General features: G+C 42.4%; 1 protein-coding gene across 3 annotated transcripts in view; it reads right to left on the bottom strand.

The window, feature by feature from the left end:
- Positions 1 to 12,702: 12,702 nt before the first annotated feature.
- The window catches only part of MMADHC (metabolism of cobalamin associated D), a 92,347-nt gene continuing 86,732 nt past the window's right edge, over positions 12,703 to 18,317 (bottom strand). For all 3 annotated transcript variants that reach the window (XM_086957250.1, XM_086957248.1, XM_086957249.1), the window contains exon 8: positions 12,703 to 13,822. In XM_086957250.1, the coding sequence (XP_086813376.1) occupies positions 13,628 to 13,822 (195 nt within the window). In that variant the 3' untranslated portion in view covers positions 12,703 to 13,627. The remainder of the gene's footprint in view (positions 13,823 to 18,317) is intronic.

Below are 18,317 nucleotides of genomic sequence, written 5' to 3'. Positions count from 1 at the left end.
TGAGCTCCTGAAGGAACACTCGCTCTCACCTGAGGAGACTACTTGGTCCTTGTCCTTCAGTCTCTGGAGCCACAGAAGCAGGCGCCCCTCTCTGTCCTTAACAGTCTTGACAGAGAAAGTGCGACAGACCTTACAGTCCTTGGCAGAATGGTCAGGGTAGAGACAGTACAGGCAGTCTTCATGCTTGTCATCTACATGCAGTCTCAGCTTCTTACACGAGGCACAAGGTCTAAAAAGCCGTTTTTTAGGAGTGGTAGACATGGTAGATTGTAGCCCTCCTTCACAAGAGTAAGCAACAAGAGAAAATAGGGAAAAAATCCAGTAAAAAACCAGAAACTTGAGCAGAGCTCAGTGGAGACTCCCTTAGCACGACGTGTGGTAGAAAATCTGAGGGACTAGGGCTCCTTCCAGGAAGGTTCTAGAGGGTGGTAGTAGCTGATTGGCTCCTGGCCAAAGTTTGGTCCTTTTCACAAAAGGACTCAGATAGGTTACTAATGTGAGGCCTCTGGCCTATTAGTTTGTATGTATGTCTCTAGGACATCACTATTCTATATACCGGGGACTCCCACCCCAACGACGGGGAATGATTCAGGCATGTGAATCTATGAAAGATACCCATAATACTGGATAACAGCACTATTGAGACTACAAATGCTGGAGGATGAGCTGACATTGTATGTTGTATCAAAGTTTTTAAAAAGTATGATCAGATTTAGATTATCAATTAACTGATTTTAGCATTTTTGCATTAATTCTGTTCTGGTTCGTGATTCTGATCTCAAATGGACATGTTAAATTTTAAACTGTATGTAATTTGGTTTAATTTTTAAATTACGCTTTTATGGATTCTCAAATCTGAACCCGAATAAAGCTATTTTTGATTTGATTTGACTTGAGTTACAAGCCTGCCAGCGGTGTCATCCAGGCCTTTACTCCATGAAAAGGCTGGCAGTCCTGAAACATACAGGGCCCTACAGGGCCCACTGTTGCCCATTTGCATGGGGATGCATGCTGGGTGCACAACATGTGCCCCACCCCCTGTGTGTATGACCCCAGTTCATGCATGGCATCGACTTTACAGTCCATGCCTTGCAGGAACTTTTTTGGGTTTTCCCACTGATTGCCCATTTTCAGAGGCACCACCGTGGGTCTGTCAAAAAAAGTCATCAGACACAAGGAAACTCAAAATTTGGCGGGTGGTGAGCACACAGGTTTGGCAGCGCAGGAGGGGGCCGCCAGCGTGGCGGTCTGCTCCTGCACTGCCAAACCCATAATCAGGCCCTGTTTGCATCTCTCATCCTTTAGTTAACATTAGGAGTAGTTACTGATATGTATATTAAATGCCCATGCTCTATATTTTAATTTAGCAGAAAGCTAATTAACTTTACCAATCTCTCAGTACCATTTCTAAAATATGTCTCAGAAATTCTGAGCAGCAGACATGAAGTGCAGCAGCTCTGGGTTTTAAAGAATGATATTGACTTTGTGTACACATTAATGCTTGCGTTCCACTTTTAAGATGGAGGTTGCAAGTCCTCTCCCTCCCAATACGTGTGAGCTCAGCATGATGTGGTACTACAGTTTTAGGTTAAGTAAGCATGCCTCCTAATCTAGGCAGGATCATGTGTGACATCTCTCTCAGGTTGTCCTAGTGTGCTACAACACCGGATATATTTATACACACTGTTTTTATGTTCAATGATGACTATTATTTATCTATATTTTGACCACAGATTGGATTGGTGATTTTTCTAGAGCAAAACCAAATAATGATTGATGGTTACGATTAGCTACTGTATGAAAAATTCTCTATATGTTTAAATGATTAATCAAGAAATATTAATATGCAATAGGAAACGTGGGATATATATGTTAATGACATTATGTTTTGTACTACATAATGAAACAGTAAAAAAATAAAAACCGTTTTTCTATACCAATGTCCAATCTAAGGGAACTAAAATATAGTGTAGTCTCAAGAGGAGACAAGACCAGGCAGGAATGTCTTGCGTCGCCTGCAGAAGTCCATCAGCTCTGTCACTTGGACATCCACCGGAAGGGAATTCCAACACATTCAGGCTTATCGGAAATGACAGATGTCAAAATGAATCAACGGTACTCAGAGACAGGAAATCTTCAGTTTGCCCATCAATTAAACACTGACAAAGGCGTAATTAGGGAACTTTCGCAAGGCATTATGCTGCATGTTTTCACAGGGCAGTGTTCTAATTACTGTAAAAGCCGGTCAGCTGTGCTCTCCTCTTAGCACCTGTCCGTGCACAATAAAACCACGCTTCAGCAGATGTAGTACTTTTTATGTGCCACTAAAGCTATTGCTCAACTTAAACATTTTTTCGTCTCATTAAATTACTGATGGAAGAACATGCTCGGGGTGATTTGCCTTCGAACACGTAGCCTTGTAACTTCATTCTCAAAATTTACGATCCAGCTGACATTGAAGATTTTTCACGCAATTGCACGCCACATTTTGGAAAATTCACAAAGGAGTACATACATTGCACTACAATTTTTCCACCGCATTTGTTGCTTCTGTAACAAGGCAAGAAAAAGCAACAGACAGAAACTGACTCAAAGAATATCGAACCAAGGGCCTTATTTACAAGATTTTGCCGTAGGGCAGCGCCTCAGGCCTTCCTACTGCGCTGCCCTATGGCAAAAGAAAAGGGCAGGAATATGCTGTATCTATCAGACATGGTGCATCCCTGCCCTTTTCCCCTGCGCCGGCGCACAATAGGCTGTCATGCACCAACGCAGGGACCTTTGCACCATGGTGCAAGGGTGCCTGCGCTGCAGGGATGATTGTTTTTATGAAGGAAGGGAAACGTTTCTGCACAAAACAATCACTAGAGGCTTTTTCCTCTTTCTTTGTGTGCTGCAGATATTTACAAGGCCGCATTAAGCCACGCAAAGTGGCTTAGAGCTGCTTGGTAGATATGGAGCAGACCCAATGCGCCACTGGAGCATTGCAAAAAGTGAAGCTCCTGTGGCGCAGCCTCATTGTAAAAGAGGCCTTATGTTTGCATGGTATGAAACTGAGAAAACGAGTGCTACTTCAATACCTATTCTAGTCTGATACATCTTTGAAAAACTTAGTGCAAATAAATGTACTCTGTGTTGTGATGCAAGGAGGACAACCAATTGTTGAATATTTTTGCACTCTTTTTCTTGTTCAAAGAATTATACTGTAACAAATAATGGTATGCAGTTCCTAAGAAGGAAGGTATCAGGTCAGATATATAGGAAACAAAGGTAGGGGTGTCGTTTCTCTTTAGTCCCTCAAACACCTGAATAGGTGTCACGCTTCATCTGGCTTGCTGCTCATCAGGCCGGCACTGCAATGCGCGACAGGCACCCTCAAGTTGGCTCTTTATAGGAGTTCTTTTGTCCCAATGCCGTCAGTTAAGTCCAGGTATAGGGCCCTGGGTGTAAATTGAAGGAAATGTAGCTATGAATAATGAATAGTGATTTAAAAATAGACTAAGCAATTTTCTAAAAGGGGGTTTATTTGGCGAGTTTGCTTGTCCAACTAAAAACGTGATGGCTGCTAGAGGAGGCAATGATACCTGGTAACCATGAAATTTTTTATTTCTTGCCATTGTAAAGTCCATAAGGATCAACAGGCAATCCGTCAGAACCAAATGAATCTAATCTACACAGTGTTCGGCACCAGTTCTTGGATTATACAGAATTCAAACACTTAGGGGCCGATTCCGGTCTGGGTCAGAAGGGTTCCGAACGCGATCCGGCCGGAAAAAGTTAGACCCGTACGCATTTTTTCCGCCCGACCCCTACACCTGTACACGCGAGCAAGTACGATGCGAGCAATGCGAAATTCACCGACCGAGTTGTTTCCAGGTTTGAACCGCTCCGTACGACTCGTCCGTAAGCTGACCGTGCCGAGGAATGGATGCGAATTACGACCGAGCCAGTATGATGCCAGTACGATGCACGCGTCAGACAGCCGGTTTGGCTCGCAAAACGTCCAGGATGTTGCCTTTGGGGGTCCGCGTCGGACCCCCTGTCACCCACCGCCTTACGACTTGGAAACAGGGGGAGACCCAAGGGTCCCCCCAACACGGGCATGTATGGTGCGGTTGGCACCGACGTGTACCCACTATAGGGGGCGCCCTTGTGCGAGATGTACAAAATCAGTCAATGGGAGCCCATGTATACGTCGTACGACCGACTCACATTGACTTCTATGGGAGTCCGACCGAACCGAGTCTGGCAGCATACGGCCGCATCGTACTCGCTTGGTCGGACTGCAGGACTCCGGCTCGGTCAGAAAACACTCCGGATCCGGCTCGGTCAGAGAGCTTTGAGACCCAGATCGGAATCGGCCCCCTTAGTATCAAAATATGATGTGCCTTAAAAACCAAGAGGCTAATTGGTAACGGGGAAAATTAGCTCTATTAAAACATTATTCATACGGCTTATTACATGACAAAGTATGCAGCAATCAGCATGCCAGCAACTGTGAGCTTGCCACCCAAGGGAGTGATGAAAACAGTTTATAGAGAAGCACATGTGTGACAAACTCACGGTTGGTGGTATGCTGATTGCTGCATGCTTTGCATTGTAATAAGCCTTATGAATAAGTGCCTTGAAACCCTTAAGGGAGTAATATGTGCACGTTTTACAAATTTGAATTATTTTTAATATTATTAGCTTTTAGCAGAGAAGGTAGTCAGGGAAGCAATTTGCGCACATTGATTTTCCCATGCACTACAATAATTACAACATATCAAAGTATGGAGCCCGGCGTCAGAATTGCTGACAGGAGACATGAGCTTTATGAACAAAGAATTGATTTGGTAAAAGTGGTTGCATATTGCACACCAGCTTTTACCAAACAGTTTTCGAATTTGTGAGCCGAACTATGAATTAGTAGGTTGGTTCACAAAATACAGAATCATAGTGGGTCACAATTCAACCTGCCTCATCAATATGCAGGAACTAGGTTGCAAATTGTCACCCACTAGGATTGGCAACAATCACAGGCATGGTGGCCTGCTGGGGTCAGCAGACCACCTTGTCTGTGATTGCTTTTGAAGAAAGATCTCGCCTTTAGGAAGGACTGGTCGGCCATTTCATGAAAATGTACAAGAGACTATCTAGTACTCATAATAAAGACAGCCACCAGACTTCCTGAAGAATTCACAATAAGAATTCAAATCATTGAAACCAAACTTAATAACATGGTTCATATAACAGTATACAAAAAAAGACTAGAAAAAATAAATAGAGAGATGAGCGAAACACAAGAATACCTAACTCAGACCAAACTACAAAAACTAGGAAAGGAGCTCTCTCTGGAAAGTATAAATCCTTATAGTCACAAAGACTACACCACAAATGACAATGCTTCAAATTAGGTTCTAATAGTGGGTCTTCAACTGTTGGATCTGACTGGAGTGGTGACGAATTCCCCACACATGGAAGGGGTAGGAATCAGAACAGAAGAGGTAATCGGCGAGGACAGAACATGTAGCATATTCCTAATTACCAAATGAACCCACAAGGGATACCATTCCAACCGTTTAATCCGCATTTCCACGGATGGGTCAATCCTTATTTCCAAGGACCACCCCCGATGAACCTCCAAATGCAACATCAAACAGGACCAAATTACCAACAAAGGTCTCCTTTTTTAGGGAGAGGCCAAGTGAATCAGAGATCGAGACTGAAAGGGGTGACCTGGTCAGACCAGGCACAACAGGTCCATACCAGGAGCATGACCCGAGCAAAATCCGGAACAAGCACAATGCCCTCATAGTAAACCTCACAGACAAAATTCTCACAGAAGACCAAGAAAAAATTCTGAATAGAGGTCTAGGATATGTCCCTACACCGAATTTAGATATTTTTAAAATCAAATGTGAGATTGCAGAATTCTGCCGGAAATTAAAATTAAAAGTTTTCTTTAACAATCAAGAAACCCCTACTCCAGATGGAGACACTTCACTGCGGAGGAAGTCAAAATTCTGTCCCTTGAACTCACAAGTTCCAATTGAAATTATTACCTTTGAACAAGCCATCATGAAAGGCATTGATGGACTCAGAGACACAATCAAGAAACCCTTTCAAAATGTTTTAAAAGCTGAACAAAAGGTTCTTGATGATCTGAGGAATGATGGTGAGATCATTATAAAGCAGGCGGACAAAGGTGGGGGTATAGTCCTTCTTAGTAAAGAGGGTTATAACCAGCAATGTATGGACCTTCTCTCAGATCAAAAATTCTATAAAATATTCACCACAGACCTCACACCGAGACTACAGAGGACCATTGCTCTGATGGTAGAGGAGGCAGAAACAAACAATTGGATTTCCAAAAAAGAGGCAAAGTTCCTTGAAACCAGAACCCCAAGATCACCATACTTCTACTTACTACCGAAGAACCATAAGGCACGCAATCCACCACCCGGAAGACCCATAGTCTCCGGCATTGGTTCTGTGCTTGAACCACTGTCACAATTTGCGGATCAATACCTTAAACCAATAACGCAGAAAACACCCACTTACTTGAGAGACACAAGAGATCTTTTTAACCTCTTACAGGACATTAACTATTCAGAGGAGCGTATGATTCTTGTGGGGCTAGATGTTGAGAGCCTTTACACTGACCTCCCCAAACAAAAGACCTTGGATACACTGGAAACACTAATTTTCAACAATGATTGGCATCACAAAACTCCCAGACACTTCGTACTCGAGTGCTGCAGGTTGGCCCTCACTGAAAAGGATTTCCAATACAATGACACCCTATACCAACAATGCCACGGAACCTCGATGGGGAGCACATTCGCTCCAAGTGTAGCAGGGCTCTATGTCAGCAATTTTGAGGAAGAGCATGTCAACAACTCCTACCAACAAAAGATATTATTCTGGCGGCATTACATAGATGATATCATCATCCTTATTTGGGAAGGTGACATGGAGAGCCTCAAAAACGTTCATTCATGGATCAACACAAGAGATGAATGGCTTAAGTTCACGTACACAGCTGACAAACAGAAGCTTGATTTTTTGGACATTCTCATCTGCGCTCAGAACCACACTTTGCAGACAAAAACTTATTTCAAACCGACAGCAAAGAACAGCTTACTTTCATATCAGAGTTTTCATCCTCGTCCCCTCAGGGAAAATCTCCCTTACAGGCAATTTTTAAGACTACGCAGGAATTGCAGCAAGACAAAAGAATACAAATAGCAAGCAAATGAACTGTGTGAAAAACTAAAAGGCCGTGACTATCCCCCAAGAGTCATTGACAAATGCAAGAAAAGAGTGAGGAATCAAAATAGGGACAGTCTATTGGAATCAGCACAAAGGGCCCCTGAACCAGATCTGATGACATGTGTAACCACATACAGCACTGCAACAAACAATGTAAAAAAGATCATTAACAAGAATTGGAGAATCCTGACTTCTGCAAATATAAATTGGCCTAAACCAAGGTTTGCCAATAAAAGGACGCGTAACATTAAAGACATGCTGGTCCGTACGAGACCACCGCCAAAGAAACTCATAGCAGAAGTCTCTCATCTATGGGATCATCGTCCAGTAACAGGACATTTTCCCTGTGGTTCATGTTCAGTTTGCCCACTGACGAAGACAGTAAAAGAAATACAACTACTACCCGACCTAAAATGGACAATGAGGAACCATACCAACTGCAACCCCAGTCATGTGATCTATATGATCACATGCCCATGCGACAAGCGCTACATCGGCATGAGGTGCAGAAAGGTGAAACAGCGCATCTGCGAACACCGAAGTAATGTGAAATGCAGAAAAAGTACCACCAAAAAGTCTACCATTGAAGATCTAAACTGGATTGCTTTAGAAACCCTCAACAACAAGGACTACAATGCGGATAAAATCCTTTTTGTAAAAGAACAAAGGTGGGTGCACAGACTCAAAACTGATTCACAGGGATTGAACGATAACATCCCCTGGTTGAGTCTAAATAATTAGATTTTGACCATATAATGAAACTACTGAGCGAAAGCACTATGTTGTACCTGAACTGATGAATTACTACTACTTACTATACACACATTTACAGAATTATCTCCAAAAATATGTTGATTTCATAATAACTGATCATAGTAATTGTGCCCCCCGTTTATAAATACTAATCACATTTAATTTATTAAACTACTCTTCATTCCCGTTTTATTCACCCATACTAAGGGCATTTTTGACACAACTAGAAGACAGACTACTGCTTAAAAACTGGAAGTCTGCTTCCACTGTCAACTCGAGTATTAAGAGCACAAATGCACAGCTACTAGTCCAAATTTTGACAAGCTCTGCATGACCCCAAAAATAATAAACATTTCTTGCCAAACACACGAGTTTAATTGCATGCAATTCGAGACTTTAAATACAAACAGAACCGGAGGATAGACTCCCGCTCACAACCGCTAGTCTTTTCTTTGTTGCAAACTCTCCACTGAGATATAACGACACCTGGAAGAGATATTCGTCTTCCGGGCCCAGAGTGGTGGAGTCAGCACAAGTCGTGACTGGAGCGAGACCGCAGGTAGTAGATGGACAGGTCAACGCCGCCGAAAACTGTAACATATTAACCTTCACCCCTGTATTTCTAAATATCTGTACAAATTATTTCAGTAGGCCTCCTTGACTCACTGGGAACCCGTTGAGGCACAAAATTAAAACCACCGAAGGTATGTGTGGCATCCCTTCGCTAACGCTATTAACGCATATGACCAAGCCATTGAGCGAGCAGGTGCCCTCATTCACATAAAATCATACTATTGCGCTAGCATTAGCCCATATCAAGGCACAGGTGCTCCATTTAAAGGATGCACTTTCTTCACGATTGATAAAATATAAGAGTGTGATAGTTGACACCAGACAGTGATCGGCAGAAATAGAACGCAAGCGGCAAAGAGACACAAAATATCTCGTTATTTGAACCGTTTGAATGAGAGGTAAAACTGAACCATGTAGAATAAGAGGGCGTTGTGTTTGGTCGGTAAGCCGGAGGTGAATATTTTGATCGAAACCCATTTTGGGATATAGGGCTGAAAATGCTGCTTCAATTGCAGTTGAGCGAGATATTGACCTCTACCCCTGCCCCGAAAGGATGGAAACCTCCTCTGCTGCAAGCTCCTCAGCAATTTTGCAGTGTCAGTATTGGATTTGATAGACTGTAGTGTATCATGAATGTGTTTACCAAAAAGGCATTTTCTGTTGAACAGCATATCCAGCACTTTAGCTTGTACTTCTGGCAGGAATGTGGTCGCTTTAAGCCAACCTTGGCTTTTCAAAACCACCAAATATCCATGGCCAGATCGATAATCTCAGAAGAAGCCATTTCACCTACCAACAGAATACTGTTCACTTCTTTATTCTTGTCCTCAAGGAGAGATTCCAATGGGGATGAGATGTCAGACCACATCTGCTGGTCGTACATCCCCATGATAGCCATAGCATTGGAGGCTCTGATGGAAATAGCCACCAGCACAGAGAATCTCTTGCCTATATAATGTCGAGTTGGCGACCTTCTTTATCCAGTGGTGCCATGTATAGCGAGGAAGGATTCTTCGCTCTTCTCTGAGTGGCCTGTATGATGACCGAATAAGTTCAAGGACGGCCAATGAGAACACTGGAGGAACTCTCAGGCGCTTTGTACTTTTTGTTGAGCTTTGGCATGACAGGCAGAATGGAAACCGGTGTCTTAATTTGAGACCTTCATGTCATAACAAAATCCACAATAGGGATAGCATGAGTGGTGGGTTGTATTCCAGCCTTAAAAATCATATAAGAAGCGCTCAGTTTGTTAAGCTGGCATAGGAAGATTGAAGTGATTCGAAACTCGCTCAAGGTTGTGAAACCCACCGATATCCGCAGGCAGTAAATCGGCTCCTGGTGGAGTAGGAGAGGGTGGCATTGGCACAACGTAATCATCCGATTCATCATGAGCATCAAGATCTGTTTGGAGCTCACACTCTTCCAATTGTAGGAGGTGGTATAATTTTATCTTTTTTGCAGTATAGGCACGCTTTGCTGAGCAGAAATGGCAATCGGGATTTCCTGCCTAGGTGGAGGCCACTGAGCAGAGTTGGCAACAGGGAAGTTTTTGCAGTAATCATTTAGCATCAAAGGCAAGTCTATAACTAAAGACATTGGAACATTGATGGAAGGTTCTTGGATTTGACAGTGCTCATCCTCTTGGTCTTTGTAAGGGTAATGTTCCTGGAAGGTATCCAAGTGCTGAGCGGAGGGATGCCCCATATCAGAGGCATAGTCGTCTTCAAGGTAAGCGGATAGATCATCCTCAGCCTCATCTTCCTCTGACTCCAGACATTTGACTCTTAATTGTGAAGGGCTGTATGCATGGCTGAATTGATCCTCCTCCTCCTCCAATTCCTGAAAAGCCAGGAGGTGAGCTGGGGGCAATGGAGAAAACCTGAAGCAGAAATTGAGTGGTGCCTTTTGATGGAGAAGTGTAACATCTTTATCCCCCATCGACGGGTCTGCCGACAGCAACGCTGATGATGCAGTGTGAAGAGGAATCTTGAGTCAGAGCAGCTGGGAGTGCAACATTCGAGGTGATCAACAAGGAAATCATCGTCAGAGACTTCCTCAATGCTGCAGGCGACTGCCAATATTACTTCCTTTGATGACGTGGTCGCCATTGCGATCTTGATCAGCGACATAGTGGAAGTTGCAGAGGAGACCGTTGACGATGTGCCTGATACTGGAGAAATAGAGGCTGTAGACTGTAAGCGCTTCGTTGATGGACTTGTTTTGAAATTTTTTTTTTTAAAAGAGGACTCCTTGAAGGGGGTTTGAGGAGCACATGGAGGTGCTGAACCAGATCTTTGATGTGAGAAGGGGGGCCTGCCAGCTCCTTTTTGAACTTTTCTCAGTCTTTCCTTTTGGTAGAGGAGCTATGAACTCTCTCCTCACTCCTCACACTCAGAGTGCGAGTACTTTGGCAGCCTTCCTTTTCTGTAGCCACAGAAGAAATCTACCCTCCGAATCTTGGAGGGTTTTTGCAGAAAAAGTACAGCAGTCCTGGGCTTATGATGCAGATAAAGTCAACACAAAATTCTGGATTTTCACCAAGTCTTGCAGGGCCTAAAAAGCCCTTTTCTAGTCTCAGACATTCTGAGTGAAAGCACAGCCAAATACACTTCCCAACTATACCTCAGATGATGATGAGTTGAAGAGATGAACAGGAAACTGCAGGTCAAAAAGGGAGCAGCGAAACACTGACTGAGAAGATCTCAGGGAGACACCCTATCACAATGTGCGGTAAGAAATCGAAGGTATGGTCGCTCTGCAGGGGATGAGTAGTCCAGGGTCTTGGCTGTGAGTGGCTGAAATTTGGGTGTGTTAAATCAATATGAATTGGCTACTAACTACTATGAGTTTTTCAATTGAGTTTAATGTTAACGTTTTAGCACTACTTTTAATAGGGAAGAGGATGCGGCACAATGGCTAGAGCGGTCGACCTGGAAGCTGAGGAAACCGGTTAGTCTCTGCAGGGACGCTCAACATCCTGTGATTCTGCGCTAATCACTTATCACCCTATGTCCTTTAAAATGAATGTGTCTGTCTGTAACGCAACTGGTGCTCATGTAAAGCACTCTAATACTTTTGGGTTGAGTATGCGATATATAAAACGTCCCCAAAAAATAAAAAATACTGTTACTGTGGGAGTCCCACCATGATGATGAGGAAGATTCAGCATGTGACTCTATAAACAAGATACAATGCTGGAGAAAGAGGGGTACTGTCTGCAGGCGAAGAACACTACATCACACATACTTGCGCACATAAATACATAACATACTTTACAGTCTTCGCTACAAGCCAGGAGCTGCTCCTGAAATCAGCACAGATGCCTGGCATTCCTTCATTCACAGAAATGTGTGACAACAGTGCAGGGTACGTTATACAATGAATCAAATTGTAGAGTCATGGACAAAGTGAGAGGGGAAGAGAATGATTAACGTGTGCATGAGAGAGAGAAAAAGAGAGAAAGCAAGAAAGCATGAATGAATGCCACCGATTTGGATAGCTACTACTCCAAGTGCCTGGGCTGAGAGCCACTGCTTCCTAAAACATGGAGATTGTTGCATTACTCTGCTCTAGATTAGGTGTGGGTGGAACTCGTGGAATTGGACTCTGCTGAGTTACATAAAGAATCTGTGAAATACAAAGGAGTTCTGCCAACGAACGGAAATAAGTACATTGGGCTGCCTGCGCTGTGCTTTAGTGCAGGGAGAGCAGTTTACGCTAAAAAATTCAGAACGAACAGCAGCATGCGATGCGCCACATGGCGCAGGTACTCCAGGTGATTTTGCTGCTGCTAGAGTAGATTTTCTACTTGAGCGGCAGCCTTCTGATCGCAAATAGTCATGACCGCCATTTTTAGAAAAATGTCACTGGATGTCCTCCTAGCCCCCAGCAAGCGCGCTAGGGGATGCCAAACCTAGCTTGCCAACTTACCGTCTTGGACCTGCAGGTATGAAAAAAATTCCACCATGCGGTGATAGGCAGAATTTGGACTGAATGCCACGTTACAAGAGTAACACAGTTGCCAATATTCTGCCTGAATATTTCACCCACCCCTACACCCAAAATCCCATTTATAAAGACAATTTTTATTTACTTTCAATTTAAAACTCAGTCAATATGGCCTTTTTGCAAAATATTCCATCTTTTGATTCCATTTATTGATAAACTGGGTGAGCAAAGTAGCTGGGAACTGAAACGGTGAAGTGAGCACAAAACATACCTTGCAGAAATTCACCAATCCAATCCTTGTACCATAAACTTAAACGTAAATGACATCATTCTAAATTAATGTCAGAGTCATCTTTGGATTGGTGTTTTAAGTATAAATAATCAAAACGTGTCCCCTGAATTTCTCTTTATTTTTCAGGATGAATTTCACCAGTAATGTTAAATAAGAAGCCTCAAAATACAGACAGATATGGCCACCGTTGAATTAAAACCAAAATTGGCTTGCTAGTAGAGAGGAGTGCTGTCAACTTCTGTTCCACAGTAAATCAATGTGGGTTTTCAACAACAAAAAAAGTCCAGTATTTTGAAAATCGTGTAACGGGACATATTCAAATTGACACAGTAACAATCTTTTACAAGGAGATTTGCAAAAGTCCTATTAATGCATGTAGAGTACACGGGGTAAAATAGTATAACTCAGATTTAATTTCAAGTCAGGACACTAAAACATGTACTATGTCAACATCTATCCCTCTAAAAACAGGTAACGTTAAGGATTGAAAAAAGGTCATTTTAGGCACTCCAGATGATTTTATAACCCCTAGACTATTATAAATCCTTCAGAAATGACTCCGCTTGGTGGCAGCCCACTCCTCAAATTAATGGTCCAATTTTTATGGTTCACTAAGTGGATTTCTTTCACTTTGCTTAATGAGGTATTTTAAATATTCTGATAACAAAAATAAATATAACTTTTTAATATTTATATTAATAAGCAGATGCTTAAAATTAAAATGTATCCCCCAATGTTTTATGAATCAAATTGTCAATCATAATGGATAATTAGGCAAGCTTGGAACAGCAAGCCTGCCAAAGTCTTCTAGTTTTCTCCCAATTTTTTCATGACATGGCTATCTGGTGGAGCATTCGTAAAAATGCTTCCCACAACCACATGGGTTCCCCAGAGGTTATGGCGAATAACTTTGCAGCACCCCAAGTCATCAATACAGAATCCTAGATGCAGATAACGTTCATCTGTTTCAAAGAGCGTGTTGTTGGTGTAGGGTCCAAAGAACTGAAACAAAAAGAAAAAAAGGATTAGACACCTACAATACTCGGGTATATAACATCCTATTTCCGTTGCTTGATTCTGCTTTCTTTTATTATGGAAAACAACATAATTTGGACAAATGTTATACTTGATGTACCTCTCATGCTTTAAGTGACATACAGTGACAAGATCATTTTAACCAAAAACTCTTGGGACTTCGAAGGATGCCAAAATATGTTATTTTGGTATGCCCTTCAACTGTTACTGAGTAGATGTGGGTAAATTCAGTGCTATAAATGACTAATTTAGAAAATGTTTCCATTTGACAGTTAGCTAAAGATAAGCATGTGTGATTGTAGGGAAGAAGATTCTGAACCACGGGGATCATACTTTTTTTATTATTTATTGTGGACCGCTTTTCGTGGGGTGTCACTTAATAATAATTTGGTTAAAAAACAGATTTGAGCTTGATCATCCAGGGCCCACCTTTTAAGATAAGCTCCACTACTGCACGGTTGAGTTAAGAAGCTCTAAATAGGTAATACAGGAACGTAGACACATAGGCACATGCATGTGTGCACCCTTGTACAGGCTGAGAGAAAAGACTCTTGTCTGGCTCAGGCTGGTATCTGCATCCAGATACCAATGGGACTTAGAAGAAAAAGTATAAATTGGTTAAGGGTTCCTCATTCATTAAAGTTCAATTGAGGATCTATGAACATTTTTTACCATTGTAATGATCTTACTGTTGAATATTCCAACAGCAGATTTCTTAACTTGGGAATATCGCTTGGCACCACACTGGATCAAGAGAATCTTCTCAGTAATTCACTGGTGCATTGGCAGGTGACATTGCGCAGCTCCAAATCAAGTTAGTCCTGCTTCAGATGTGACCGCAGATCCCTTCATAGCCGCCACCTTCATGAACTGACCTCAGTTTCTTTCCGATATCGGCCCACGCCTTTGGGCACAAAGCCTTCAATAACCAGATTGAGCCAGTGTGCAGATCTCTAGACTGGGAATATTATCAGTATGGACAAGACCCGTCCATTTCACAGATTGGATGGGTGTGTGAGTCGGTTTGTGAGAAATCTGAGATTAGAAACGTGATCCACCAGAAAAAGCATTACCAAAAAGCAAGGATCTTGTTCTTCTGATGGAAACTTCTAACCGCAGATTTCCCACCTTGTGAATACAAACCAAAGCAGTATCACCTTAAGTGGTTGGCCTGTAGAATGGCTCTGCCGAACCGGATTATCTAGGTGGTAGTGCTTCATGAATGTGAGGAGTGATGCCCACGCAGCAGCCTGGCAAATGTTAGAGATTGGCACACCAGCACGACGTAGTAAGTTGGTGTTATATTTACATATAATGCTGATCTGTATTGTACATGTGTTTTACTGCTTAGAATGGTTCATCTCTATGATGCTCCAAAGATTCAAATGTGATGTCACCTCTGTGGCATTATTATCAGTTGGTCCAGCTGTGACTGGCAAGAAGCTGTTTAGGATCTTTCTCTAAGAATAAATCTACTTCAGGATATTCCTTGGTGTACCTAGCTTATTTATTATAACAAATTAGGCGACGAGGATGGGATACAAACTCACGCGTGCAAAGCACAATGGATTAGCATTATATGTAAATATAACACATCTCCACCCTTTACAATAAAACAAGAAAAGACAATGAAACAAAGATTTAATAACTAAAATGACTAAAGTTCATAAACCAAGAAATCAAGAAACATAATCACTCAGATACGCAGGTAACCTTCTTTCACTAGCACCTGTTAGAACACGTGAAAGATACAACCCATCTCCCTCCAAAAGTAAATAGTTCATGCAGGTGTGTTGACTCCTTTCCAGAATGGACTGGATAATATTCTTACTGTGGATGCCAGTGCCGTGGGTATAGGTGCTGTTTTGGCACAAGTGCGTGGGGGTGTTGAAAGGACAGTAGCGTTTGCTTCTCGCTCCTTGTCTGAGTGTGAACGCAACTACTCTGTTATAGAGAGAGAGGCTTTGGCGGCGGCCTGGGCTACAAGTTATTTTAGGGTATTCTTGTGGGGCAGTCATTTTCGGTTGTGCACGTATCATAAACCGTTGTTGAAGGTTTTGGGTCCAGGAGGTATAAGTAATTGTTCAGGTAGGTTAGCAAGACTGGCTGTGAAGTTGCAAGAATTTGACTGCAAAGTGGAGTATGTCCCAGGTTGGCGCAACAAGGTCGCTGACTGCTTGTCAAGGCTTCTGGCTAAGGAAGCTGTGGTTGTAGAACTTTCAACGGAGGAAGTTGTGGCAAGTATTGATGATGCAATAGAGTGCATGGATGGTGCTATTCAGAGGAAGACTTGGACTGAGGAGATGGAAGAGGATGCAACTTTGACTGGTGTTCGCAGGATGATGAAGGGTGTCATCAGGAGAGAAAGTGCTATTCCACTTGGTGTACAACCTTATTTGAAGATTGTGGATCAATTATCTGTTACAGATGATGGGGTGTTAATGCGTCATGATAAGTTTGTACCGCCGCGGGGTTTGCGTGCTAGATTAATTGGTTTAGCACTTCAAGGTCATTTGGGTCAAACAATGACCATAAGGAGATTGAAAGAGCATTACTAGTGGCCCGCTATGGATCAGCAGGTGAAAGAGTGGATAGAAAAGTGTGTGGCGTGCAAGGAGTCTTAGAAGAGGTTAAGGGTTGGCATTGGATCGACTAATGAGTCTCAGCATGTTTCTGTCGCTGACAAGGTTTGGGAAAAGGTTTGTTTAGACTTTGGTGGACCATTTTCATTTTTAAAAGAGAGTGAGAGGTTTGCTGTGGTTTTGGTTGATGCAAAATCAAAATGGGTGGAGGTTGCTTTTATGAGTAGTATCACGACCAAAGCTGCAATTGCCGTCTTGTTGGATATTTTTAAGAGGGAAGGATTTCGGAGGTTTTGTTGACTGACAATGGCACGCAATTGATCTCAACAGAGATGAAATGTTTCTTAGATTCTTTCGGCATAAAGCATGCTTGTTGTTCCTTATATAATCCACAAGGAAACGGACTCGTGGAGCGCATTAATCGTATAGTTAAGGGTACCATGCAATTAGCTTATGCCTCTGGTCTGCCTGTACTTGAGTCAGTGAGTGAACTGCTGTGGGCGTATCGCACAACAGTGAATAATGACTTAGGTAAAAGTCCATTTGGAATGATGCGGGGAAGGGAGGCTGGCACTAAGTTACTTCCTTCTTGGATGCGGGAAAAACCAAGAGGTGCAGTTTCACAGTCTGAGAGGTTAAGTGTGAAAGACAAGCGGTACATTAAGGTTGGAGATTGGGTAAAAGTGAAGCCTGGTGTACATAGCAATTTTGTCAACAAGTTTAGGGGACCTTTTAAGGTGAAAACTGTGGGCAGCAATTGGGTGAGATTAACAAGTGGTCAAGTTTGGAATTTAAGGCGGGTTGCATTATATCAAAGGGGAGATTGCAAATATGGGTCGGATGTTTCACGTGTTTTGAGGGGTGCTAGTGAAAGAAGGTTACCTGCGTATCTGAGTGATTATGTTTCTTGATTTCTTGGTTTATGAACTTTAGTCATTTTAGTTATTAAATCTTGGTTTCATTTTCTTTTCTTGTTTTATTGTAAAGGGGGGAAATGTGTTATATTCACATATAATGCTGATCTGTATTGTACATGTGTTTTACTGCTTAGAATGGTTCATCTCTATGATGCTCCAGAGATTCTAATGTGATGTCACCTCTGTGGCATTATTATCAGTTGGTCCAGCTGTGTCTGGCAAGAAGCTGTTTAGGATCTTTCTCTAAGAATAAATCTAGTTCATAAACCAAGAAATAAAGAAACAATCACTCAGATACGCAGGTAACCTTCTTTCACTAGCACCCCTCAAAACACGTGAAACATCCGACCCATCTCCCTCCCTTGTAGGCGTACCATGTTCATCAGATCTATTGTCAAGATCTGATGTTGTTTTGAAATCATATCAAGGGAATGACATCAAAGTGGTAGGGTACATGGATGCAAAGATAGTGTTTGGGGGGGAGAGAAACTCATGGGAAAATGTATGTGGCTGAAGAAGGACCGCCCATCCTGGGTTGCCCACACCAATATGACTTGGGGATCAAAGTAGATTCTAATGTGATGTCAACTCTGTGGCATTATTATCAGTTGGTCCAGCTGTGTCTGGCAAGAAGCTGTTTAGGATCTTTCTCTAAGAATAAATCTACTTCGGGATATTCCTTGGTGTACCGATCTTATTTATTAGAACAGTTGGCTTTTTATGTAGTGATGCCAATGTAAAGGTACACCATACAAAAGGCTCAGGCGACCCTTACATGTTTTATAGGGCTTGCTTTAACAATCCCTAGTGTTCTATTTGTGGTAGTGTGGTTGAGCAGCTTAGGCTTATCAGAGGTGTTAAGCATTTGTTGTACACACACAGTCAAATGGTTCACAAACACTCAAGAAATCCAAGACCAATTTATAAAAACCAAGCAGATTTTTATAAGAATTTAGACACCAA

The sequence above is a fragment of the Lissotriton vulgaris genome, chromosome 2_1 (assembly GCF_964263255.1).
Source record: "Lissotriton vulgaris chromosome 2_1, aLisVul1.2, whole genome shotgun sequence".
Lineage (NCBI taxonomy): Eukaryota > Metazoa > Chordata > Amphibia > Caudata > Salamandridae > Lissotriton > Lissotriton vulgaris.
Note: the sequence above shows the minus strand (reverse complement) of the source record. Positions and strands in the feature narration are given on the sequence as shown.